Here is a 27,977-nt window from a genome sequence, read left to right on the forward strand (position 1 = left end):
ACTGATCTATAGACCGGTACTGGTCCCTAGACCAGGGGTTGGGGAACCACTGATTTAAGGTATATGAATGAATACATTTTAAAAACCCAGAAATCCATGTATATATCCAAATGCACTAAAGTGTGTGTGTGTGTGTGTGTGTGTGTGTGTGTGTGTGTGTGTGTGTGTGTAAGACAGTGATTAATATGTCGGACTAGGTAATTCTTAGGGCTGCCAACTACCTAGAGGAAACTGTCTTGCACCACTAATAGAGACTTAATAGGATTTTATTTATGTAATTATAAGCTTCACATGACTCAATTCCACATATTAAGCTAGTGTGGTATAGTGGATAAGAACAAGCTTCTAGTCTGGCGAGCCAGATTTGATTCCCCACTGCTCCACATGTAGCCAGCTGGGTGACCTTGGCCTAGTCACAGACATGTTAGAAGCTGTTCTTACAGAGCAGTTTCTCCCAGAGCTCTCTCAGCCTCACTTACCTCACAAAGTGTCTGTTGTGGGGAGAGGAAGGGAAGGTAATAGTAAAATACCCTTCAGGCAGTGAAAAGCGAGGTATAAGAACCAACTCTTCTCCTGTTAATGAGCCTTTTTCTTTTTTATCCTTCATGGGTATATTCAGAGAGAGAAGGAGGCAGAGACGGAGAGAGATATTGATATCTTTAACAAGTGTGGCCCATTTTTGTTAAAACTATTTTAATAACACTAGAATGGTGTGTACCACATGATGAAAAGAAAATCAGATTATTTTTCCAAACATTAAGGGGGGAAACTTACTTTCTTTCTTCTGCAACACTCCTCATTCGATCTAGCTGAAATTATTACAGTAGCTGCCATGAACAGTTCCAGTAGAATGAGGAGAATCAAGTTGAAATTTATCTGTGCATAAAATCCAGTCAATAGATTAACATATTGAACCTGTATATTTACAAAATAGTACATCATTTAGTCTCAAGTTTAGCCCTGTATAGGGTGAAAAATCAGGCCCAATTCAAACAGTACATTTGTGTTATTCTAAGTATTAGAATGGAATCATTTGTTTCTAGAGGCTTCTGAATCAGTTTGCCTAATTTTAATGAATTCATTATCTCTCAAATATAGGGGGTTGTCTTATTTCATTAACAATGAACTGGATGGAAACTGGTTTGATTTACATACCAGCATATTGGTTAAGTGCTCCCATATGAACCTACCTGTCTACTCTGGTCATCTATGGAGGCCCTGCTTCAGGTGCCCCCACCACCTGACACTATACCAATTGCCACCCAATATATATAAAATTGTCCTCTGTTTGGCATTTCTTCACTTATTGTTGATCTTCCTCCCTAATTGTGTTCTTCTGTGTTTGTGTGTTTATATATTCTATAAAAGGTAAAGGTAGAGGTATCCCCTGTGCAAGCACCAGGTCATGTCTGACCCTTGGGGTGACGCCCTCTAGCGTTTTCATGGCAGACTCAATACGGGGTGGTTTGCCAGTGCCTTCCCCAGTCATTACCGTTTACCCCCCAGCAAGCAAGCTGGGTACTCATTTTACCGACCTCGGAAGGATGGAAGGCTGAGTCAACCTTGAGCCGGCTGCTGGGATTGAACTCCCAGCCTCATGGGCAGAGCTTCAGATAGCATGTTGCTGCCTTACCACTCTGCGCCACAAGAGGCTCATATATATTCTATAGAATTGTTTAAATATTTTACATATACTTTATTTTGAATGTTGTCTTTAAAATTAGTGAAAGTCTGGCTCTCACAGGTTATGTGGGAATACATATCTGCTTCAGGGCTCCTTGGTCCTGGGCCACCTTCCTCTCTCACACAGACACAGACATACATACAGCCATACGCATAGATTTCTTCCACACCCCACTTCACCCATCCTTTCCCCTCCTTATCTCCTAATTCCCTGACCTCCTCCTTGATCCATGCCCCCTCCCTCTCTCTCACAGACACAGATACACTCACAGCCACGCACACACAGATTCCTTCCCCCCACTTTCCCCTCCCTTTTCCATCCTCTCTTGCTTCTCCGACTTCCTCCTTAGTTCCAGGCCCCCTCCCTCTTTCACACTCAGACACACTCACAGCCACGCACACAAATTCCCCCAATTTCCCCCTCCCTTTTCCCTCTTTCTCTCTCACTATCCCAACCTCCTCCTTGATCCCTGCCCCCTCCCTCTATGTCAGACACACAGACATACTCATATGCATGCACATAGAGGCACCCTCCTCCATCCCAACTCCCCTCTTCCTCTTTACCTCGTGTTCTATGGTCCTCTGCCACTTCAGCTGGCCGTATGGCGGCCAGCTTTGGGGCTCCTTCAGGCCTCCGCTGGCGCAGCCTCCACAACTGCTGCCACCGCCTTGGCATTCAGCAATTAGGCCACTGCCTCGGCCTCTGGCAGCAGCAGCACCACTGCCTCAGCCTCCACTGGTGGCACTGTCGCTGCCTTGGCCTCTGCTGGTGCCTCCACCACCACCTCCACTGTTGGCCACCACCATGCCAACTGCCTCCCTGCCTCTTCTGGTGCGCTCCCTGGGGTGGGACAATGGACATCATGTCCATGCCCATTTCCATCCCAGGGTGCGCAACCATAGATGTGTTCCCAGATCAATTAAATAAATATATATATATAAATAGGGCTACTCTGAATCCTTATTAATTCTCTTCAGTGGAACTTTCTCCCAGGAAGATGTTTTTAGTATTAGGGGTGAGTACATATTTCATTTTTGTAATTCAGTCTGAACGGTGAACTAATATGCAAGGTTTGCAAACCAAATTAGTTCATATCAGTTTATGGGCCATTTCAACCCTGCTTTCTACTTCCTACTGCTCAGCTGTTTCTCAAAAAGCAAGGGTTTGAACTCCCCAGTGTAATTTAAACCTCTGATTTCTGCTCTTCACAAACCACCATGAATTGCATCGAAAATTGTGGAAATGTATAAGACCAAGTCAAAATATTTGAAGAACTTTAGTTTGTGAGTCACTTTGTGATGCTCTCTACTTAGGATTGCAATCGAAATTAATTGCTTAAAAGATGTGATAATTCAAAACACAGAGATAGTCCAAATTATTTAATTCTATGTTTTTATGTAGTGAAAGGATGCTAAATGTTTTCGGTCACACACAATACCTCAGTAGAGAATGAATCAAGAGCTGGGTCACATACTTCATGATTGCAGGATCAGTTGGCTCATTCACAGGCAGATCTCTATCACAGATAAAGTACCACAGACAGCACTTTTCCACATAATTCAGAGATTTCAGTTATATGTTACATTCATCTACCAATAATAAATTACTGAGTAATCTAGCACTGTGAAATCAAATGATTTAAATGTATATGTGAACCAGCCCAAGAACAGAAAACATTCCATTTAGAGGGGGAAAATCAACTTCTGAACATAATGTGCATAAAATTAGAAGACAATATCACTTTATTTAAACATACCCAAATACAAACAGTTGTATTTCTAAGCTATGCCTGAAGAAATATCTAAATAATTTGCTTATGCACTTCACGTAAACGAAATATAGACTAGCAATGCAATCTCATACAGTTATACCCTTTTTAATCCATTTAAGTCAAACCATCTTAGAAATCTGTAACTATGTTTAGGATTGCACTCTAAATATAACATTGATTTTTGTTGTTTGCAACTTACATTTATTGCTGTAGGATTCAAGACAAGTTTGCATCCAAACCAAACTAAACATGTGGTTGTGATTGCAAATGTAGAAACAAAGAGCATCTGAAAATTGGGTATCTGAAAAACAATTTTTTAAATTCAGTATGTTAACAGTAAATCCACTACTAGCACATGAACATGTGAAGCTACCCTATACTCAATCAGATCATTTCAGACAATTGGTCCGTAAAGGTCGATATTACCTACTCAGACTAGCAAGTAGCTTTCCAGCATTTCAAGTAGAAGTCTTTCATGTTGCTTGCCACCTGATCCTTTTAGCTGGAGATTGAATTTGGGAGCTTCAGCATGCCAAGTAGATTCTCAGCCATTAAGCCACAGCTCATCTCCAAGAGAGCGTCCTAAATAGCTTTGATCAGAATTCTACTCAATGGGACTTACTCACAGGAAAATGTTGGGATTCCACTGTAAAGCACTTACCATGTTAACTTTGTTTCTGGCTATAGCAAAACTTACAGCTGCTGCAGGAATACACTGGAAAAAATTAAAAATCAAGAGAAAAGCTTATAAATAAAACCAGATGTTCAATATAGATAAATATTCCCTATGAAAAGGTAGTTATAACGGAGTAGGCAGTACTAAATTCCCATATCTGAAGTCTGACTGGGTAGATTTGGGCCAATAGTTCAAGGTTCTTTCAACAATTGTCTACGTTGGTTAAAAGCAAAAGTATCCCAGTAGAGTAAAAAGAGAGTGTTAATTTAGATAACTTAAGAGCAGCTTTTTACAAACACCTGCTTGGATGCCATCATTCCTGATACTCTACTTTCATCGATTTGGGCCAATATAGTCCTGTCCCCACTTACAGAAATCAAAATGTGAAGACTGACAATATTTTTGTGATTACCTAGCAACCCCCACAGCAGCCATAAGCTCTCAAAAGTCATTTATTTCTTTAAAATATAGACATCACATCTATTATTGGGGCTGGGGGGCGGGTTGATTGTCAGTGCTAGTGTTTTTTTAGATTTCATTTCTGTAGACCTGGGGCTGTTCTCTGCACCTTATAGCTCAGCTCTCTGAATTTAAGTATCCATTGGTGGGGCCATGTTGATATTTCATTGAAACTTTCAGACAGCCAAAGAAACAACAAAAAGGTATGCTTACTGAACCTGCTGCACAGCGTAAGTAATCCATTTCAGATGGAAAAACATTCCCCAAGTAAAGTGAAAATCCAGAGGTAACAAGAATACAAGTCTGAAATGCAACAATTTGATATAAATCAGTATCAATACTAAAGAATAAAGTGAGTTTCTCTCAGAGTAAAACACATTGCGGCCTTTAATAATCTTTAATTTGTACTAGTGATATTGAAACCAAGCATCAAAAAATTTAAAGATTGGAAGAACAAGTTTTGTCATTTGTAAGTTCTAGAACTACCGTACAATGATTTGGCAACGGTATAAACAATAACTTTGAAACTATTGATGCTCAGCTAAGGAACTATAGATATCAATTGAAAGACTTGGGGTCCAGACATAATGTCGAACCACAACTGATAACATGCCTGAGGTTTGACCTTCCTTCTTTTCTTCAGTGCTCCTGTTACTTCACTGACTTTCTATTTTGCAGCAAAATCCAAAATGTAACATTGTTTCCTGAAATTGGAACTGAATGATACTAAACTGTGGTATCTAACACTGGTTTGCATGTAAAGAACAGCTTGTGGCAACCATAGATGCCTGGTTTGGATGGAAAAGCCAACTATCGCTGAAAACCCAGAACACAAGAGAGTGCAGGAAATAGGAGGTGAGTACATGACTTTATGGTTATTCATATAACACTAACCTATGACTTGGTATTATTGCTCATTTGAGGCAATCAGTATTCATACCTAGCGATGGGTTGTGTCCTAAATGGACATGACAAACCATAATTGGTGTATACAACCTATCATTGTGCTCCTTACCTACTGACCACCTCCAACTAGAATCCTGAGACGCTATATCAAAAAGCAAGAGCATTATCTCAATTATCTCAATGATTAGGACATTACAATACAACTGTTTATCCAAATTCTGGTTAACAGCCAGCTTCAAACCGCTGTTGAGATTCTGATTTGGCACCTACCCTTACCTTATGGTTTGATTATGTTTATATAATGCCAAATCATAGTTTGTTCAAAATATGGTTTGAAAATTATGGTTACATTTGAATCAAGGTTGGAGGAGAATTCACATGCAAAAAGTGATATCCCTCCTCATAGGATCATGTTTTTAGGTATTGCTTATTTATTTCAAATATTCTCCTGACAACCCAGGTACACAAACATGGATAAATGTATTTGAAAATTGCTTTATCATTAATTGCACTGTTAACTATCCTACTGAATTACTTTAGCCTGCTGCTGACTCAATTGCATTGTTGACATGGCAATTATTTTCGCTCAAGGTGTGGTTTAATTTTACTTGTTTGTCTATTATGATACTGTATATGTTTTGTAGCAGGAGACATATATTTTGATGGATATTAGCTACTTTGAAAATAATCAAAAATATATAAAATATATCATCATCATCATCATCATCATAGTCTTTATTACAGTGCTAGACCAGTAATCAAATTATAGTGTACATAAAGTATTCATCGGTAATTAAAATAGTATAACATTTAAAACATTCCAGCTAAAAGAATCAACAAGATTACATTTTAAAATTCATAAACATTATCCCAAACAATTGAGACTATCTCGATCTCTATAAAATATATCCATTTTTTAGAACCTAATGTACCTTACATTAAAATGTGCATACTGCCCTGCCCCCCAAGGGAAAGAAGCTTGGAGAAGGGGGTTGACATGAAAAAGCAATGAGGAGAAGGGGGTATTTTCCCTGAGTTGTTGTTTGTTTTCATGTCCCACAGTATGCTTTTCATGGGGAGGAACATGTTTTTTGAACCCTGAAAAGGTGGTTTAAGCACTAAATAAGGGTTTCACAAAAAGGGGAAACAAAACCCAACCTGAAAAGATGTTGAGGTACAAAAAAAGTTTTTTTTTAAATACAAGTATTATAATTATTTACACAAAATTTTACATATTGATAAAATCTCAGTTATATATGCTGTAATACAACCAACAATAACAAAAGAGACACACGAGGAACAAAGACTAGATGTGTTTCGACCCCTAAGGGCCTTCCTCAGTGGTCAAGTAACTTAAAATGCACTTATGCAGTAAAAAATACATACCTTTAAGTCTTGCTGGGTGATAAAAATTGTATAAAATGATGCTCCAAGTAATATATGTTGTATATAAGGCTGTCTAATATGGAGCCCACATATATTGAGATATTATTCAAAGACCACTCTCAGCGCTGTCTGACTCTGATTCAAAGTGCATTCTCAGGTGTTAAGCAGGAAAAAGCATTGTGGAGAAGCACTAAATAGGGGGGGGGGGAATAATCATCCTGTTGCCTCTGAAGTTTCTTGTGTTATACAAAAATGCAGCTCTTCTTCACATTAAAATAAGGAACCCCTTATTCTTTCACCAACTGCTTTAGATCATACTTGAACTGGTTTTGGACAGATACCTTCTACTGAGAGGTAGATAGATAAGTACTAGATAAGTACAATCTCCACCACAGAATAGGCCCCCGAGCCACTCTTCTTCCTCCTAGTTGCATGATATTTTTAAGTCCTCAGTTCTTTCTGTTTGCAATCTCTCATCTTTAGTGCAAAGATGGTGGTTTGTTTCCAAGCACATATTTCCATTTGGGAATCAGTGTTATATAGTACAATCCTAAACAGAGCTAACACTCTTCTAAGCCCACTGGTTTCAACTGGACTTGGGAAGGGTAAATCTGCTTAAGATGGCAGTGACAGAGTCTGCACAGTGTAGCCAGGATCAACATCTCCTTATAAAAGATTACCTGATAGACTGCAATGAATTTGTATTTCATAAAACTGATTAGTGAAGCTACTTTCAATGTATTACTTTAGTCAGAATTAAAATGTCACAGCAAGAATTCAGCAACAACTTATCAGTTGTGACACACAGTATAAGAAAAGAAAACCTCGCTAAAGTACTAAATTAAAGCAAACAAAAGAAGCAAGTCCTACTTTGGCAGAAATGCTGGCCAAATATTTGAAACATCTCACCAAAGGCAGACAACGTGGCTACACCTTGTGTTTATGCAGTTTTGTGTTCTAAAGAACACTTCAACTACGGGCTAAATGAAATCATTAGGAGCCTCAGTGATGCCTTCAGTTACCAAGAATTTCATAAACGGTGGCAGTGTAACAGGAACTGCAATAGTCAGACCATTTGCTAATATAATCAGGTACATGATTTTCTTTAAATTATGATCACTCTATTTGACATGTGGTGGAATTTTTCAATGGAATTGCATAAGCTTATGCTCTTCATACTCATTAGACATATCATGGTACCCCAAAATTGATCATACTAATATCACACATAAATTACTGCCACAGACCCAGTCTGAACACCATTTGGAAGCATATTAAGACTTACCTGTTTGAGATGGACTTTGTGAGCTGAATTGGAAAGGCTTGGGGATACTTCTGAGAAAAACAACTTTATGCATTACTGATTGTTGTTATTCTTAACTGCCCAGATCCTTCAGAGTGGCTACAAATTTTAATATTAATCAGATTTTCATCTTACCTAGCATTACCAAAACAATTAACCTCCCCACCCCACCCTATCTAAAACCCCTTGGGAATTTCTAGCATATAATCATAGAATCATAGAATCATAGAATCATAGAGTTGGAAGGGGCCATACAGGCCATCTAGTCCAACCCCCTGCTCAACGCAGGATTAGCCCTAAGCATCCAAGAAAAGTGTGTATCCAACCTTTGCTTGAAGACTTCCAGTGAGGGGGAGCTCACCACCTCCTTAGGCAGCCTATTCCACTGCTGAACTACTCTGACTGTGAAAAACTTTTTCCTGATATCTAGCCTATATCGTTGTACTTGAAGTTTAAACCCATTGTTCAGTATTGACCAATATAAATATTGTTAAATGACTCAGAAAACAAACAAGCCTACAAAAAGGAGTTGACTATTGTTTATGTGACTGACTGTAAAGATTGTATACTACAATTATTTCTTATCTTTACAAACTGGAGAGAAGACACCATGGCACAGGAGAAGAAATCTTGGCAGTTTGCAGGGTCAACAATGTATGTTTAGGAGATTTCAGGATTAACTTTTTTTATCCAATATCAAAAATAAAGTGTCAATTATATTAAGTGTTGCTTAACTCCAAATGATTTAGTAAAATGATTAATAATGTAAAAAAATAATTTGATATACTGTTGTCTTACGCAGCTGTAACTATTAAGACCTGAGTGGATCCAAATAACATAAGGTACTTACCCCCATCAGTAAAGAATAGATCCAAGTTCTATAACTAAAACAAGGGTGAAATCGCTTTGATAGTTGAAGATCACTAGATTTCATATCTGAAACATAATTTCCATTTTCTTGTTTTCCACGTTCCAGTGTTGGCATCCTGTCATAGCTAAATTCTTCCCTATAAGTTTCTTCCTTAGTCATAATTCTTTAAAGAGGAAACGAAAAGTCATTTAATTTTGGTGGATTTGAGGGGTCATCCTAAATGTTACCTTGTTTTCCAAGAAAACCAATTCTTCATTCATATGAATATGAAACCCCATATTGTATTACTGAGTTGGACAGTTGGTCAAGCCAAATCAGTATCATTTCTTTTGTCTAGCAGCAGCTTTTGGGGGGCCTTTAATAGAGGTCTTTCACATCATCACCTACTAACTGATGCTTTTTACTAGAGATGCCAGGAATTAAACCTGGGACTTTCCACACACCAAGCAGATGCTCTGTCACTGAGCCACAACTGCTCTGTGAACCACATGTTTTATGTCCTGCTTCTAAAAGCTGTCCTACGCATTTCAATGCACCTTTTACTTTGTATGCTAAAGACTGAGATATCGAAGAGTGGTCTTAAATATACTTTATATGCATATTTTGTAGAACTATGCTACTTTCTCTAAAATGCAAGACACAGACTTTCAGATAAATGTGTTTAGAAGTGGGGTATAAATTATTGAGTAAATACAGTCAATAATGTTGGAAGAAATATTTTCCAAGCATGGTTGGCAATCACAGCATAGAACCAAATAAACGGTTAACATTTTGTTAAAATGTGAGTCTTATTCTATATTTCTAAATCACTTCTCAATAACTTCTACTTTTATCAAGAACCAAAGAACTATTCTTTCATGTACAGGTTTCTAACTTTCATTTAGGTATAATAATCAACAAAAAGTGGCAAAGACTATTAGGATAAATACATTTGATCAAAACACTTCAGTTGCAGCATATGTTGCTATCTGGCAAAACTGTTTGCTTTAAAAACACAGCTTACCATTTTAAGCTTTGTTCCCCAGCCCCCTTGGACTACTCCTGCACATGAGTAAGCAGATGACTATCACCCAACCACATATTCATTACAGTAAAAATATTTCATACTTACCACAAATTTACTATATAATAGTCTACTTCAAATAGTTTTGGGGGTACAGTTGTCTGTACACTTGGTTAGTCTCACTGTTTAATGATTCATGCTCCCTTTGAAAAGTTTGCTCTTCCACTTTGGCTTTCAACAAGATCTATTCATATGAGGAACAAAAGCACAGCAAAAACCACAGTGAAGCCAGAGAACAGGGAAATGCCAACTGAATTTTAATGAAGGGAACACACTGGAAAAGTTCTGTACCGTATTCTAACAAGGCTGGTTCTGTCATCCTATGAGCAGAAGCAATCATTTTGACATGATAAAGATTTCACCTTAGTAACAGTTAGACTACTGAGTGCAAGATTTAACATAATTTGAAACCAGCAAACACCAAAGAGCATTATAAACTCTGTGGTCCAAGGGAAAATCTAAGACCTAAACATTACTGTTGAGATTCTGCAAGGAATCCTAAGCAAGTCAACTCAGAAGTAATCACCAATAGTACTCTTAAATACATTTAATTTCTGGGAAACAATATTGTATATTATATATTGTTGTTATTGTTATATTATATTTATATTATGCAGTTATAATCCAGTCTTAAATACATTATATAAGACTACAGTGAGATCTTAACAATATTATGTGATTGTTAGGGTTCTGACAGAAGATTTCAAAAGATGGAAGAGATCTCCATCAGCAAAACACAACTTCCTACATCTCCTGCTGCAGCACAAAATGCCCCCCTCCAGACGGTGTTTCTGTGGACAGGAAACCCCAAGGAACTGCATGAGGAGCAATTGTCAATCTCCAGGTAAGGCCTGGAGATTTCCTGCTATTACACCTGGTCTCCAGACAACAGAGAACAGTGCCCCAGGCTCCACCCCAAAAATCTCCAGGTATTTCTTCACCCAGGGCAGGCAACCTAATGTGAAGGGAGTTAGATCTTTGCAGAGTGATGACAGAGTCAATAAAAATCACTACCCCCAGCCCCCTTGGACTACGTACTATAAATGGAAATCTTCCAGTAGATACAAACCCATATATTGTGTAGAAAAAGAATATTTGTAGAATTGTCTCTACTTATTTCCTTCATGGTTACATTAGGCTTTCTAATATAGAGTAAAATTTTTCATTAAACAAAACAGATTAAGTTTGCAGTATACAACACTATGTAACAAACTTGTAATGTATGCAACACTATGTAATGACCTTCAGATACTCTGAAGGCCCTGGCAACTTGTCAAGTAGAATATGGAACATATGGTCTGTAAATTCTTTTGCAACTAGAAACATCTCTGACAGACTACACTTAAATGGCAACTTTAAATGTAGATTTTCGAGGTGCTTTTCTGCCCCCCCCCCTTTCTGGACACACATACCTTCAGTTTATCCTTTGATTTTTGCACACATTTTTGTGCCTTCAATTTTCATTTCAATTCCCCACCCTGGGTGTTTTCCCCCGTTCTCTTGAGACTACATTTACCCCAGTCTTTTTCCAGAAGCTGATTCTGAGTTCCCTTTTTCCTTGTGCATGTTTCTGTTGATTTTCTTTGTTCCACCCACTTCCATACACCTCCGGCCCATTATTCGATGACTGGACTATCATCATTATCAAACTGCTCTTTCTTCTTCCCCCAAAGACAAGGGTTTCCGTTTTAATGGCACTAAAATATTGATATATAGATATACTGTTGAGCCTCAGGGGAGGGTGGCATACAAATGAATGAATGAATGAATGAATGAATGAATGAATGATAGTTATAAGACAAGCAAGTTCTCTGAATTCCCAGCTTTCATTTTTAAAGTAAATCTCTAGCTAAGAGATATGTCTTCTTTCATATATCTCAGTGAGGAAACAGGCTAGAGCAGGCTTTCTCAACCAGGGTTTTGTGAAACTCTGGAGTTTCTTGATGTCCCTGGGTTTCCCAAAAAAGTGGGAATCGTTAATTTTAATATATATTTTTAAAAATTGCTAAACATTCATCAGATGATATGACCATAAGAAAATTTTAGCATAGCATTGTACAAAATATGCATAATGCTAAATGCACATGGCCCCATGTAATTAAATCCATTCTTATTCCTAGAAACAAATTACTCAAATTCCTGAATCATCTGCATCTCTTTTAAATTATATGCCACTAATAAGCTACATAATTTCTGAATCTTCTAAATACTTAGCAGAGGAAGCAAATCAAATATATTAACAAGCCATATTTTAGCACTTGCTGCAAAGTGAAACATTTGGAAAAAATCTCTGCATTTATATCCATTTGTACAGCCCTAAATTTTAAAAACCAGTTTCTGGAAACTCATAGGAGTTCTCCAGCTTGAGGGGGAAAATAAGAATAGTTTTTTCAAAAGCAGGAATTTAAAAACACCCAAAAGGTAAGGAGTATGGAATGGACAGAGGAAGAGGCATAAGGAAACAAAAACAGTAGATAGGGGAAAGGATAATTGACAGCGGGGATACAGGTAAGAAAAAAATAGAGATCATAGAGGAGAAGGGAGAAGTTGAAGGCAGTTAGGAAACAGGAGGGATGGGGTACAGGGCAAATAGCAGCAAGAAGAGAGGGTGAGGGGGAAAACAAACATGGAGACAACAGGGGGGTTGTGGTGGAAACAGAGAGTAGCAAAAGGGAGGCAGAGCAGAATGGAAAAGTGGACTCACTGAAAATAATGGAGCTAACAGTTGTGGGCAATGAGATTTTCCATTCCTTTCAAGTGCTGAAGGGGCTCTACTTATAATGAGCATATACAAGCATGTGAAAATCCAGTGTACTGGGTCAGTTATTGGTCTATGTAATTCAATATTGTCTGTCTGGCAGGAGCGGTCCAGAGATGTCAAGAACTGAATGGGACACCTTCTGCTTGCAAAGAAGATGCTCTGTCACTGAGCTATGACCACTTTCCATACAATACAGAGCTGCCTAAAAACAAATCTGCCCAATGGATTCTGCACATCACTACACAATGAAATCATTCTGCACATTAATATACAAACTGACTGCAGTACCGTAAATATAAACTGGCCATCTGAAAGCTATTGAAGTTACTAATTGAAATATATTATTACATATACTAGCTTCAAAGCTAGCTTCCCTAAGAACGGGCCTTGAAAGGGTTCTTTCCCCTGGCCCCTGGTCAGGCAGCTTAAGGTGACTTTGGGCCGCAGCTTGCAGCCAGATCAAATGGCAGGCAGGGGTTGCCCAGCTCGTTAGCAGGCCCGGGACAGAGCTCCTTAGGAGGCAGTCAGCAGGCCGGGAGGCCCTCATTAGCAGGCTCTCCTTAGCAGGGCCAGCCTAGCTGGCCAAGAGGCCCGCGTTAGCAGGCCCTCCACCATGATCCTTTGCCCAGGGCCCTCTCCCCTTACCTGCTGCTGGCTCCAGGCACTGAGGCATCTGAGAGCAAAGAGGCTAGAGTCCAGGGACAGAGGGCAGAAGCTGCAGGGGCAGGGTCAATCCGGCTGCACCCCGATTGGCTCTATTCCGACAGCCAGACACATTCCACCCCCTAGGCTGTTTCACAAATATATAGAACCATGGATGGATTAGAAACAGGACTGGATTTTTGTTTAATTTTGAAAAATACAAAAAAGTACAAAACATATCTTTCAATTCTGTTTCCTTCACGCTGAGCAAAACTATTTTTGCATTCCCTTTTTCCTACTAATATACAGAATGAGTGGATCTTTTCAATGGGAAGTGAGTGAAAGCTTCCTCCATGGAAGGAGGCATTGGTGATACATGGCACACTTTGAATAATTGTGTTGTTCTGCAAAAAAATAATTGGATGTGTAAATTAGCAAGCATGCATTGGATTGTGCCCTTATTGCAGCAAGAGCTACTGAGAATCAAAAGTCTACTTGACCATTAAAAATATGCCATGATAAAGCAATATGTCATTACTACTAGGCAACCATGCAAGAAATATGGGAGCTCAATCCTATGAACACTCTACATGGTTGCCCCAACTCCCTGGCTAAATCCACTCTTCCTTTCCTTTCTTTAAACTCAGTAGCTAGCCTCATGGACTTGGAGCCATCTGTAAAAATGGAACGTCAGAATAAGATTTTAGATGTTTTATAATTTTAACTATTGATGACCACGGGTGTTTTACTGTATATTGTACTGTGTATGTTTTAAATTTATTTCTGTGAACCACCTTGAGCCCACTGTCAGGAAGGGCAGTATAGAAGTCTAATAAATGAATAAAAATAGTAAATTAAATATAGCAAATAAAAGTACATAAATAAAATAAATAAAACCCCTGCCTTCCCTAAGCTCCTCCCCCAAATCTCCAAGAAATTCCTAGCCCTGCGCTGCCAATCCGGGAATACAGAAGTGCTTGCTTCTGTAAAACTATGGCTACTATGGATACATGCTCTGAGGGATTTCCAACCAAACGTTTCCCCAGAGTCAAACTACAATATACCTAATATATAGCGCCTATCTGGGTAATGAATGACCATGGGGAATGTTAAGGGGGGGGGGGGGTGTCAAGGCCACGAAACTGGGGCTCGGAGCCCATTCTAGTACAAATCACCACTCTGTCAGCGACGGTCACAAGGTTGTCATGGGGCTAAAAACCCGGTAAACCGTCCCGAGTTGAGATTAAAACGTCACGCAGCATTTTGATCAAAGAAACGAAACGGGGACAGGGCGTGCCCGCGCGCAGTCATAAAGCAGACATCGTAGGACAGGCGGGAAGCGCCAGTTAGCTTTGTGCTCGGTCCGGGTTGGATAAGGCTTAGCACAGAGCCGATGATCATTCTAATGCAGCGGTCCCCATCAGCACGCAAAGATTCCGACTGCGCTTGCGTGGTCCTCCCTGCTTGGCGCCGCGTGCTTAGAACCGCGCGCGATCAATCTCCCGAGGGGCGTGGCTTGGCTCAGGGCGAGCGGGGCGGACGGAAGAGGCTTGGTCGGAGTCGGCAGGAGCGGCGCGTGGGCTGCTCGAAGGGCGTCGTAGAGCCCCCGATGATGTTCCGGTTTTTGTCTCAGGGTCTTGGGTTTTTCTGGCGAAAGGCCGACCTTGAAGAGACTCAGGCGGCCAGAGGTGGGCTCAGGCTCCCATTTTGGAGGGGCCAGTTAATAGGGATACTGATAGGAGAAAATGAGTCTTCCTTGCCCAAGTGTGCTTCAGATAGTGGCTTGCGCTGTTGAATTTCCAGTTTCTTGCTTTGTGACCCAATTCTTGATCCGTGGGACTAACCTCTCCCTATTAAGCAGTCATAGGCTTGCACATTAGTTGCTGGCATTAAGTCTGGGACTTATTGTGGCCGATCCTAACAAAGTAATTTGTGGTTAATTTGTTCGCAGCTCCCAGTTCGGCTGTTACAAATAATAGGTTGTAGGTTGGGGGCCTCTGAGAGACACCAGGGACTGCTAGGTGGGAATTCCTTGTACCTTCACCCCCAGGCACACACCAGACAAACTATCATGGCAGTCAATCACGTGCTTTGCTGAGTTTTGTAGCCTCCCTTTCCAAGGGTCACTAAAGTCCCAGCATTTTTGTTTCCTCTCCAATTTGGTAGCCCTGCTGTTTCTGACTGGGGGAGTTGAGCTTTCATCCTCCCATCAGAATTGTGTGTCATGAGCTTTCATCCTCCCATCAGAATTTTGCCTTTTAGAAACAGGAAATCAGATTGCAGAGCTGACATTTTTTTTCTGCTTTTGGCCCTAAGGAGTGGGCTTTTCTTTTTAAAAACGTAACTATGGAACACAAACTGAGTCCAGTGGCACTGTAGAGCAGTGGTCCCCAACCTTTTTATCACTGGGGACCACTCAACACCTTTTACTGAGGCCCAGTGGGGTGGGGGGGTAGTTTACTCCTCTACTCTCAAACACTGCCCTAGCGCTCTCTGATCGCTATGGTAATGTTTAAATATCCCATCAAAATAAGATACAGACACGGCACAACAATGAAGTGTGTTGTAAAGGGCCGGGGGGGGGGGAGAAGGCGTCCTTCGGGGCCCACCTCCAATTAGTCGAAGGACCACATGTGGTCCGCGGCCCACAGGTTGGGGATCGCTACTGTAGAGGACAACCAAGACTTTCAGCTTTTGAGATGCAAAGTGCTCTTAGACATGTATACATACACTCCCCTCCTCTCTGTCTATGGACTGGGGTGCTCAAATTTATTGCAGCCTAACCAGTGTTACCGGAGGCTAAATAATATTCTGGCCTTTAAGTCCTGTTGTGATAAGGGTGGCTAAGTTCAAACATGTAAAGCATTGGTTCCTAAACTGAAGTGTGGTGCTGAAGTTGTATAGATAATGCTGCATTTATGTTATTCATCAATTTATATGTTTGCAACTTTGCATGTCTTTTTTTAAGGATGTAGAATTCTACATGATCTGACCAATGGTCCATCTAGTTCAGCAATCTGTTTCTTACAGTTTCTAGGATCCTTAGAGATGGCTAATATATAGTACATACATTAAACAAATGTTTCCTAGTATATAGGAATAAAATTGTGTAGAATGCCTATTGTGCATAGAACACATCTGATTTATCATTAGTTTTACGGTAAGTCATCTTCAGTTGCCTATATGTAAGGTCTGGCTCAGGTTTTCCTATCTTTGGACTGTAGACAGGTTCCTTTTTTAAAAAAAACCTAATGAATCTGGAATAAATTAATTTTAATTGCTTTTGGCTGCAAAAAAGACTCTCAAAGAATTCCTTGACATTTTAGACTGATTTTTAGCATTCTGTGGTCATGAACCCTGTTGGTTGTATAATTATTTGAAAATCTCGTAATAGACCTTGTTTGTTATGGAGTGTTTATTGGGAGCTTGTAGTAAACAGTGAATTTCTAAGAACTGAATTTCTGTGAATATTACTGCACAGGGATCCCACAGGAAGATTGTTTCGAAATTGCTCCCTGAGCAAGAAAACTTTAAAAGTTGCTTATTTCAAAAGTGAAGCGTAATAGAAAGCAATCTGACATTTTGACAAACTCTGTCATTATGCATTTTTTAAAAGATAGACTGGAAATTTGACTGTAGAATTTTAACTTTTATGAAGTATGTTAAAAGTAAAATTATTCATTTTCTCCTACAGCCTTTATTGGAAGAAAGTACCCTTGACTGGTAGATTGTGGGTTAGGCTGATTAACACTGAAGCCTTATCTTGAATATAAGGGGAAATTATATAGATGTGGGTAACAAGTTGTTTCTTAAAATATGAAAAGGTTTGTCTCTTATTTTGTGATTTCCTAATATTTCCACTTACAGAAACCATTAGATGTTTGTTCTTGTATTTTGTAATCAAGTTCAGCCACTGATAGGCTAATATATGCTACCATGAATTTGATAGAAATATTTCTGTCACAGCAATTATAGTAATTTCTGTTTGCAGTGATATAAAACTTCTCTCTCTTTTTTTTTTTTAGGCAGCAAAGAGATAAAAACAATAGAAGGCGTAGTAACAAGATTTTGCCTGGACTATGGGTTGATCAATGATTTGGTTTATTTCACCAGTGATGTTGTTATGGGCAGAGTGCTACTGCAAGTTGGACAAAGAGTTGTAGCTATTGTTGAAGAGGATAAAACCACTAACGGATTAAAGGCAATCAGTGTATGAAATACATTAGTACAATTTTTTCCCCAAAACAGTTGTCTTCCTTTTTTTATGCATTGGTGTATCAGATGGAGAGCACAGAGTTTTTCTGGATATATATAATGTTTTTGCTCTTTTCTGTGTGACCACTTTTTTTGTAATCTCTGTAAAGGCACCTCTCTCTGATGTTCTGAGCTGATGTGTGTTATGCTGCCTCCTTGTTTTCACTACCACCTTATTTTCGCTACCACTAACGGCTCTCACTAAAGGCCCTGTCAAGGAACGCTGCCTTGTCATGGCGAAGGGGCTTGCATAGCTCAGTGAAGCTATGAGTTATGCCATGCACGGCCACCCAAGACGGACAAGTCATAGCTGAGAGCTCTGACGAAAGGTGATCCACTGGAGAAAGAAATGGCAAACCACTCCAGTATCTTTGCCATGAAAACTCTATGGACAGGTTCAAAAGGCAAAACAATATGATGCCGGAAGATGAGCCCCTCAGGTCTGAAGGTGTTCAATATGCTACTGGGGATGAGCAAATGGCTAGTATGAGTAGCACCAGAATGAATGAAGCGACAGGGCCAAAGCCGAAAGGATGCTCAGTTCTGGAGGGAACTGGTGGTGAAAAGACAGTCCGATGCTGTAAAGACTTTTATTCCATAGGAACCTGGAACGTCAGATCCATGAATCAAGGCAAGCTGGACGTGGTCAAACGAGATGACAAGGCTGAACATCGACATTTTAGGAATTAGTGAACTAAAATAGACAGGAATAGGTGAATTCAATTCAGGTGACCATCAGGTACTGTGGGCAAGAATGTCTCAGAAGTGGAGTAGCCTTCATAATCAATAAAAGAGTAGGAAAAGCAGTATTGGGATACAATCCCCAAAATGACAGAATGATCTCAGTTTGAATCCAAGGCAAACCATTCAACATCACAGTAATACAGGTCTATGCCACAACCATTGCTGCTGAAGAGGATGAAGTTGACCAGTTCTATGAAGCCCTACAACACCTTCTAGAAGCAACACCCAAAAATGATGTGCTTATCATCATGGGGGATTGGAATGCTAAAGTAGGAAGCCAAAAGATAACCGGGATAACAGGCAAGTTTGGCCTTGGAGTACAAAATCAAGCAGGGCACAGGCTGGTAGAATTTTGTCAAGAGAATACAATGGTCATAGCAAACACTCTTTTCCAACAACCCAAGAGATGACTCTACACATGGACATCACCAGACAGTCAACACAAAAATCGGATTGACTATGTGCTCTGCAGCCAAAGATGGAGAAGTTCTATACAGTCAGTAAAAACAAGACCAGAAGCTGATTGTGGTTCAGATCATCAGCTTCTTCTTGCAAAATTTAGGCTTAAATTGAAGAAAGTAGGGAAAACCACTAGGCCACTCAGGTATGAACTAAATCATATCCCGACGAATATACAGTAGAGGTGACAAATAGATTTAAGGAATTAGATCTGATAGAAAGAGTGCCTGAAGAACTATGGACGGAGGTTTGCAACATTGTACAAGAGGTAACAACTAAAACCATCCCAAAGAAAAAGAAATGCAAGAAAGCAAAATGGCCATCTGAGGAAGCTTTACAAATAGCTGAGGAGGGAAGGGAAGTGAAAGGCAAGGGAGAAGGAGAAAGATACACCCAACTGAATGCTGAATTCCAGAGAATAGCTAGAAGAAATAAGAATGCCTTCTTAAATGAAGAGTGCAAACAAATAGAAGAAAACAATAGAATGGGGAGGACCAGAGATCTCTTCAAGAAAATTGAAGACATGAAGAGAACATTTCATGCAAAGATGAGTATGATAAAGGACCAAAATGGTAGGGACCTAAAAGAAGCAGAAGAGATTTTTAAAAGGTGGCAGAATTATACAGAAAGAACTATACAAGAGGGAGCTTAACATCCCTGATAACCACGAGGGGGTAGTCACTGACCTGGAACCAGACATCCTGGAATATGAAGTCAAATGGGCCTTAAGAAGCCTGAGTAACAATAAAGCTAGTGGAGGTGACAGCATTCCAGTTGAACTATTCAAAATCTTAAAAGACGATACAGTAAAAGTGCTACACTCAATATGCCAGCAAATTTGGAAAACTCAGCAGTGGCCACTAGATTGGAAAAGGTCAGTTTACATACCAATCCCAAAGAAGGGCAATGCCAATGAATGTTCAAACTACCGCATCATTGCACTCATTTCTCATGCTAGCAAGGTTATGCTCAAAATCCTACAAGCTAGGCTCCAGCAATATGTGGACCGAGAACTTCCAGAAGTACAGGCAGGATTTCGAAGAGGCAGAGGAACTAGAGATCAAATTGTCAACATACGCTGGATCATGGAGAAAGCTAGGGAGTTCCAGAAAAACATCTACTTCTGCTTCATTGTCTATGCTAAAGCCTTTGATTGTGTGGAGCACAAGAAATTGTGGCAAGTACTTAAAGAGATGGGAATACCAGAGCATCTTATCTGTCTCTTGAGAAACCTATATGCAAGTCAAGAAGCAACAGTGAGAACTAGAAATCATGCTGGGTACAGCCCCAGCAAGAAGGTGGTAGGACCCCCCCCCCCCGGTTAATAATCGCAGCACCTGCTGTCATCCTGGGTGTGGCGAATAAGGAGGTTGCAGCAGAGGAGGTCAGTGGCACCTGCTCGGAGCACCATAGTGGTGGCAGAGGTTAATAGTGGCTGCTGCAGACCTGTTGCAGGTAGTGAAAGCAGCTGGATCCTCATCTGGATCTTATTCTTTCTGTGAATTAGGTGAGGGGTGTTAATGGAGAAACTAGGTTCAGATAAAGTAAGTATACTTTGATTCATTTTTCAGTTTCTCTCCACATTGAGGACTCAGGCAGGGTTGGTTTACCAAGTTGATTTTTCTATGTTCATAGTTAATAACCAAGTAATTTTAAAAAGAATAATGTCTGAAGTCATCTAAACAGACATTCCTCAGAAATATAGAGGTATGTTGGGAAATTGATATTCTTTAGCTGTGTGTGGTGTGTCTTATTAATGGCCTGGAATAATATATTAAGAAAGTTTCCTTTTGAATATTTCTTGTATAAAAGTGTGCTGTTTGTTTTTGCAGGTAGATGTTGTCTCAGATAAATGGGAAGATGGTAGCAGCATGCTTCAGTTTGGTGCAGACTCTGAACCAAAAGCATTAGTTGGCACTATTACCTCTGTTACTACTGATGGTGGCTACATCAATCAAACAACATCCTTCTCCATGAAGGCCGTTCTTGAAAGTAATTTAATTTTTTTCTTGGTTTAGGACTTTCTTAGATGTTAAGTAGCACTATTTGCTGCCCCTCTTACAGTGTCTTCTTCATGAACATTCGTTAATCCCAACTAATGTAACTTCTCCAAGAGCTGATCATCTGACACCATCCATAAGGGGTGCATAAATTAAGCCATAGTGTTGTGGCCAAGGCAATAGCCTGTGTTTTGCACCACTATCCAGCTCACAAATCAGCATTAAAATGAAGAAGGCCCTTTGTTGTTTGGACTTCGTACAATCTGATAGTCCCTTGGAGACACAAAATCCTGAGTTGAATGAGTTGGGGGGGGTGTCTCAGCAGGGCAGTCTGGGAGGCTAAAACAGCCCCACTCCCTGAGGGAGGAGGGACCGTAGGCAGAGTCTTGCACCTGTGAAGGATTGTTGGGTGACTTTGAGCCAGTTATACATTTTCAACCTAATATACCTCACAGGGTGGTTGTGAAGATAAAATGGAGGACAGTGATATAAAGCTTATCCCCAGTGGTTGAATAATAATGAATTAATATATTAGAGTTTGTGGATTTGTTCTCTCCATTTTTAAATCAGTGCAGAATGTATTTGCGCGATTCGTTGGTGGAATCACCTGGGGAAATTGATCATAGTTTTGAAAGTGACAAGCTTGCCCAATTTTGTGTTGGTAATTATATTTGCTATTACATTGATGAAGCCATGACTCTAGAAATGGAAAATGAAACTTTGGAAATTTTCCTCCCCATGCCATTATGCAGGAGACATTCTTTTGGGTTGATTCAGGTCCCAAGTTATAAAAAATTCGATTGGTGATAGCTAGCATATAGAATTGAGCCTGGTAAATAATGGGAAGCCTCTACAATCAAAACATATCTGATATGCTCGTGGCAACCTATACCTGTTAATAAATGGGTCCAAATTGTTTTGTTCTTCCAGTTTGCTGTTTTGATATTTAATCTCCACCGTGTATTATGTGCCTTGTTTTGTTATGCTTTTGACAAAACTGACTCATACTTTTATCTCTGCTCTCTCCAAACCTTTTGCTACTTGTGCTGATTTTATGTTTTTAAGACTTTGAACCTTACAAAGGGGATTGGGTACAAGCTGAATATGTTATTAACCCAAAGACTTGGAGCTGTGAAGCAATTTCTGTAAAGCCCTTAAGATATAAGAGAATGGACAAGGTAGGCCTATTGCCTCATTTAGTTTTGGAGTTGGGTACAAATATTTTATCAGGTGTTGTAATATTCAGAAGAAAGGTAATTTAGGGAACCTCTGCACTGGTAGCTGGCGTTAGAATAAACATAAGTTGAGCTACTCAAGGGTAAAGCCCCATACAAACATGAAGAAATTTAGCTGGCATGGCTTTCTTCTAGGCACTCTGACAGTATTGGTTGTGTGAAGGCACTTACTGCTTTTTTGAAGGAGAACTCTCATCACCCTGTACAAAGATGTGGTTACCAGCATTCTTTCTAGGAAGCCGTGACATTTAAGTTGCTTTAATCAGTTTTATATATACACTACAACATTGTATTAAGCTTATCCTACATAAGTACTGTAAGTTGGCCTGAGTGTCTGGCAGTCTTCCCTAAATTCCAAAGGACCTGATATTTCTAAACAGTGTGCCCCTCTGAGCACTTGAATTCATAGTGAGAGCTTGTCCAAGACCAACTCCCAATCCCATGCTGATTAGAAGTGAGGAACCATATTGATGTTCAAGCATATCTTATTTCTTTTTGCTGTGATTTGAAATGTTTTCCCCCATGTTTGCATTGGAGCAACCAATACTAGTGCCTCAAAATTTGTCTTTAACTCACATTTAGTAAATTAATTGGTATAATCCTAATTTATAGAAGACAAATTAGCTATTCTGATCTAATTGACAACTGAAAAGAAATGTGATACTCTGTCATGTTATATTTCTTTGTAGTGGTCATGCAGAAATGGCATCATTTAGCTGTGGCTAGAAAATAAAGGTTCGTCTTTGAATGGTATAAAGACAACTTTTTGCCATGCTTGCTTGCTTCAGATATGGAGTATAGTTTCAGGAATAAGGATTCTTGAACTAAACTCCTGTTCACCCTTTCCTGTTCACTGGAAATCTCATTGAACTAATTTTTTCCTCCTACACAGTCATGCTGTGCATGTAAAGTATAGATTGTGATTTGTGGGGAAGAAACTAGCTTTTGTTTGATCAGGTTCCAAAGATTAGATGTTTCACAGATTAGAGCTTGAGTCAAGGCCTGTCAGACTGGAAGTGTTTAGTTATACTTGGTGCTTAATTAGGGGCCAGTTCATGTCAGACCTTTTTTGCTAAGGCAGCTGAATGTAGCCAAGGATCTTCCTATACAAAGAGGCATTGGCCATTTTAAGATATTGTTATCTCCGGTAACCTCAGCCTAAGTATACATTAAGTAACGTAAAGGGATATTTTGCTGTTTGTTTAGTTTTTATTACATCTACTGGTAACTGTAATTGTTGCAGGTACAGATTTCGAGTGTTTGTGGAAGAATTGGTGTGGTGGATGACAGCGTGTTTTTCACTATGGATTCAATAATACTTCCTGATGGTTATGTGCCCCGTAGACATGATCTGGTCAATGTGGTTGTGGTGGAGAGTAACCAGTCATGTTATACTTGGAGAGCCCTTTGCATGACACCATTGGAAAATAATGGGTAAATCTAATTTCATAGAGAATTCCCCTGGTTTTTGCTTGAAAAGCTTCTTTGCCCATGAGAAAAATGTGTCTGGCAGAATAATTAGCATGTGATTCCTTCTTGGGTTTAGTATAATCTGATAAAAACTAGTTTGTAAAATCGTCTCCTACCATTGCAGAGTATTTTCTTGTTAAAACAGTAAATCTGTTTGGGTTTTTGAAAAATCTCTTTGGGTTCTTTCCAGAAGTGCAAGTTCTCTACCTGTGCCAAGGATATAATGTGCAAGGGAAATCTTGTATGCCTCTGCTCTCTTGTGTAGGTTGTTCTCCCTCTGAGAAGGGGACATCGTGGTGGGTGATAGATAATATTAAGCATTTCATTCAGTATTTTTGTTAACTGCTGGAGTTGCATTTTGGCTATTATTGCACATGTAGTTGGTGTGAACAGCTTTGCTTTATTTGGATTAACAAGCCATTTGTGCCTTCATACAGGGCATCTTCAACCACCAGTGGAGTGAACTTGAATGAGCCATATGAAAACTTATTGAAGGACAAAGGAGGACTCAAGGTGTCAGAAGCAACAAACTTTGGAACACTCAGACTAGGAGAAAAGAAAAGCATGGAAGTCTGGATTGAGTAAATTGCTGGCTTTTTGGCTATTTGTATTTTCTCCCTAAACTATCTAAAGCCAGATTTGAACCATAAAATATAATGTACTTTTTAAAGTGAACTTCTGCTGTAGGTTTTCTAGATGATGTTAGTCCAAGTGTATTTTAGGGAAATTGATATTTTTAAGATAAGATGGATAGTGAAACTGACAGCATACCTTTTGCCAGTAACTGCTGTACAGACATATTCTTCTAGTTATTGGGATGTCTGCACTCTGTTAAAGATTTGCCTTGTATAATTATCAGCTCATGTTTGAAATGTCCCACAAATCTTCATCTTATATCCTTGATGGCTGGGGCCAAATGCTGTTTCCACTGCAGTTGTATTCCTCCTAAGATAAGATGGATAGTGAAACTGACAGCATACCTTTTGCCAGTAACTGCTGTACAGACATATTCTTCTAGTTATTGGGATGTCTGCACTCTGTTAAAGATTTGCCTTGTATAATTATCAGCTCATGTTTGAAATGTCCCACAAATCTTCATCTTATATCCTTGATGGCTGGGGCCAAATGCTGTTTCCACTGCAGTTGTATTCCTCCTAGACCAGGGGAAGTCAAATTGCAGCCTCCAGATGTCCATGGACTACAATTCCCATGAGCCCCTATCAGCTAACGCTCATGGGAATTGTAGTCCATGGACAACTGGAGGGCTGCAGTTTGACTACCCCTGTACTAGACCACTAAGTGTGAATCTAATACCGTAATCGTATTTAATTTTAATTAATTGCATTACCTCAAACACCTGTTGGGATAAAAATTACTGGGTAGGAAACAGAATGCTCATCTCATATATTGAATTTTTTTTAAGCCAACAGAACTCAGTGTTCTCTTTTTTTAGGAATAAAGGACAAACAGCACACTGTTTAATAAGCTGCAGATTAGGTGGCTGGGAAAAAGAGAAACAATTTTGTCTTCAAATGCCAAGAGAAGATCCCAAGAATTCTTCAGCATCTCTATCATCAGCTATTACACCAAGTAAATATATATGAACATCTTAAACATAGCAAGTGACTATGTCTCTTCTGTCCATGCGGAAGCCTCTGCATGTCAGACTTAGTATAATTTGATTTAATTTGATATATCTTGATTTAGATCTCAAGAAAATTAAAGATCAGGACAAGTCCGTTATTGGAAGATATGAACAACTAAGCAATGAAAAAGAAAACATAGAAGGAAAAACAGTGCCGAGTACAGAAATCTCTCTGCTTCCTGGTACAAAGACTTGTATAGTGATTTTATGCACAGCAAAGTAAGTGCACTGCATATTGGTATAAATGTTTTTGCAAAGTAAATAGATTGTGATTACCCTCTATGTTTTATTTTTCCAAATAAGTGCATCAGGGGCAGCTAAGGAATAAAACATTTCTGCCCCTCAGGATCCGTTAACATTATTGATGACAGGCCCAAGCACATCCTTTTAGAGCCAGTAGTGGTTTGGCATGTTTTTCTTAAATCTCACACTGCCAGATGTAAACTTGCATCCATTGTCCATTTCTGCTAATCTACTATATAGTCCTGACTTTGCACTCCAAGCTTGCTGTTTACAAAACTTTTTTCAAGTACTCTTTGCTTGTCTTTCTTGCTCAAAGCTTGTCTTTTTGACTCATGTAATAATAGCTATTCCTGTAAAAAAAATTTCATGTATGTCTTTAATGAAATTCTTTCTTTTACTTTATTCCCTTAAAGAAACCCTGGTCGCTGTAGAGAGCTGCTGTTGCTCTGTTTTTCTGACTGCATTATTGGGCGCTACATTGAAGCAACTATAGTAACTGAAGAAGAGTTGCAAATAGCAGCTACTGAACCTTTTTGCCCAATAAAACCTCAGTCTACTCCAGAGTTCCAGGGCACAAAGGTAGTTGTGAATTTTCCAGAAGGAAAAAGGTAATGTACCTTACAGTAGGATGAAGAAATTATAACATGGTTTGTTTTTAATGAAGTTCTTTATTAAGTCTGGAACCGTGTTTAGAAAAAAATATATTAATAAAATATGCTTTCAGTATAGAGATGGACATTTACAGAAGATGGTACAATTATAGACTTTTAAGTTGGGGCAGATGTTTAACACTCACATAAAAGGAAAATATTTAAAATGTGTAAATTGCATGAAGTACTCCTGGGCTGTTACCTTAGGAGGTGAGAAACTGTCTGTATAATCAGACTAGTTGCCCAACTGTGTCTCACTAGTTATAATTCTGAGAGGCAAACTCAGTGTAATGTTTTTAAATACAACAGGTTTGGATTCCCAACAGCAGTGAACACAGCTCTGAAATTAGGGGAGGGATGGGATTTTTAGCCGTCATGTTAGTAGATTGATGTTTTAATGGGAATTTTAATGGGGTTAGTTGTTGTGACCCGCCTCGAGCCTGTCGGGAGAGGTGGGAAATAAATAAATATAATAATAATAATAATAATAATAATAATAATAATAATAATGTGGGGGGAAGCTATCTCCCATAGGGCCATTTTGCCTTGGGGGGGGGGGTGACAGAGGCACCTCCATTCCTCATGTTACAGTTCTGAACCACACCAGGCCCATGTAATGTTTGAAAAATGAAATCCCTGTAGTTGCTGTCTGGCTATGGGGGGAAGGAGTTTGGTGTTGGAGAAGCAGACCCAATTAATGAAAAGTTCCATCTAATTTGGGCCAAATTTGAACAGGCCTGATCTCCATACAGTTTATTTGGGTAAAATATTAATGAAGCAACTTGACAGATTCATGGTTGTTGTCCAGAACTCCATGAAACCTTTTGCCAGCTTCTTTTGATTGCTCTTTGCTGCATTCTCTGCAGTTCATGAAAAAAGAGGAGTTTTCCTTCATTGGAGGAAATCATCCGAGCTGGACAGGCCACGCCCCTGATGGCTCAGGTAGAGCTTTACAGATTTTTGTGACTTCATACTACAGTGACTGCAGGCTGACTTCCAGTTATGGTAGCCCTACTGCTGGAACCCTGCTCCAAACTGAAAACTCTGTAGCAAGCCTGTTAAATGTTTTAAAAACAGCAACCTTGAACAGCAACCCACTGTCTTAACATAACTTTCTAAGATTTCAAGTAGGTAGCTGTGTTGGTCTGAAGCAGCAGAACAAAGTTTGATTCCAGTGGCACCTTTAAGACCAACAAAGTTTTATTCAAGATACAGACTTTATTGTGCAAGCACACTTCTTCTGATATAAAGAAGTGATATTGTTATATCTGAAGAAATACGCTTGCACACAAAAGCGTATAAAACTTTGTTGGCCTGGACTCACATTTTGTTCCGTAACTTTCTTTCCATTCCTGATGTACTACTGGAAAGTGTCCTTATGCAAAACATGGCCCTAGTTACAAGGCTGAGGTTGAATGTAGTTTTCTTGCAAGAATATATTTTTCTCTTCCCCCCCCCCCACTCGCTGAGTTGAATATGTGAAGATTACTTTATATACTGTGAAACTCTACTGTTGCGATGTTGTTTTTATCAATCATGTATCTTAGGAAGTCAAGGAGACAGCTACCAAACTTCATTCCTCAATATCCTGTTCCAGATAGATTAAGGAAATGTGTGGAAAACAAATGGGATATTTTGATTTTCAAACCGCATCTTGGAGAGGTAGGATGGCGTTGCTGCAATAGAAATTACTCTCAAATTAAATATACAGTTGCATAATATGCAGGCAGCTGTAGCCTCCATATGTACAGTTGC

The 27,977-nt window shown here is 39.4% G+C and overlaps 2 protein-coding genes and 1 long non-coding RNA gene across 7 annotated transcripts in view; 2 read left to right on the top strand and 1 right to left on the bottom strand.

Annotated features, from left to right (window-relative positions):
- Window positions 1-10,303, bottom strand: part of MLC1 (modulator of VRAC current 1) — a 16,444-nt gene extending 6,141 nt beyond the window's left edge. For 2 of the 3 annotated variants that reach the window (XM_077338291.1, XM_077338293.1), the window contains exons 1-6: window positions 10,168-10,303; window positions 9,036-9,219; window positions 4,804-4,893; window positions 4,117-4,170; window positions 3,655-3,756; window positions 775-876 (exon numbers count right to left, since the gene is read on the bottom strand). In XM_077338291.1, coding sequence (XP_077194406.1) covers window positions 775-876; window positions 3,655-3,756; window positions 4,117-4,170; window positions 4,804-4,893; window positions 9,036-9,215 — 528 coding nt within the window. In that variant the 5' untranslated portion in view covers window positions 9,216-9,219; window positions 10,168-10,303. The remainder of the gene's footprint in view (window positions 1-774; window positions 877-3,654; window positions 3,757-4,116; window positions 4,171-4,803; window positions 4,894-9,035; window positions 9,220-10,167) is intronic. The other variant, XM_077338292.1, reaches the window with a different exon arrangement.
- LOC143837875 (uncharacterized) overlaps window positions 1-13,253 on the top strand; it is a 28,408-nt gene extending 15,155 nt beyond the window's left edge. Inside the window, exons 2-4 of the long non-coding RNA XR_013231131.1 lie at window positions 5,269-5,445; window positions 10,806-10,963; window positions 12,981-13,253. This is a non-coding gene — a long non-coding RNA (uncharacterized LOC143837875). The remainder of the gene's footprint in view (window positions 1-5,268; window positions 5,446-10,805; window positions 10,964-12,980) is intronic.
- A 1,569-nt stretch (window positions 13,254-14,822) lies between these two features.
- MOV10L1 (Mov10 like RNA helicase 1) overlaps window positions 14,823-27,977 on the top strand; it is a 39,922-nt gene continuing 26,767 nt past the window's right edge. Inside the window, exons 1-10 of one of the 3 annotated variants that reach the window (XM_077338280.1) lie at window positions 14,823-15,210; window positions 17,548-17,732; window positions 20,812-20,971; window positions 22,045-22,157; window positions 23,458-23,648; window positions 24,122-24,265; window positions 25,138-25,274; window positions 25,392-25,548; window positions 25,986-26,180; window positions 27,770-27,884. In XM_077338280.1, coding sequence (XP_077194395.1) covers window positions 14,916-15,210; window positions 17,548-17,732; window positions 20,812-20,971; window positions 22,045-22,157; window positions 23,458-23,648; window positions 24,122-24,265; window positions 25,138-25,274; window positions 25,392-25,548; window positions 25,986-26,180; window positions 27,770-27,884 — 1,692 coding nt within the window. In that variant the 5' untranslated portion in view covers window positions 14,823-14,915. The remainder of the gene's footprint in view (window positions 15,211-17,547; window positions 17,733-20,811; window positions 20,972-22,044; window positions 22,158-23,457; window positions 23,649-24,121; window positions 24,266-25,137; window positions 25,275-25,391; window positions 25,549-25,985; window positions 26,181-27,769; window positions 27,885-27,977) is intronic. The other 2 variants (XM_077338281.1, XM_077338279.1) reach the window with 2 other exon arrangements.

The sequence above is a fragment of the Paroedura picta genome, chromosome 5, assembly GCF_049243985.1.
Source record: "Paroedura picta isolate Pp20150507F chromosome 5, Ppicta_v3.0, whole genome shotgun sequence".
In the NCBI taxonomy this organism is placed as follows: Eukaryota; Metazoa; Chordata; class Lepidosauria; order Squamata; family Gekkonidae; genus Paroedura; species Paroedura picta.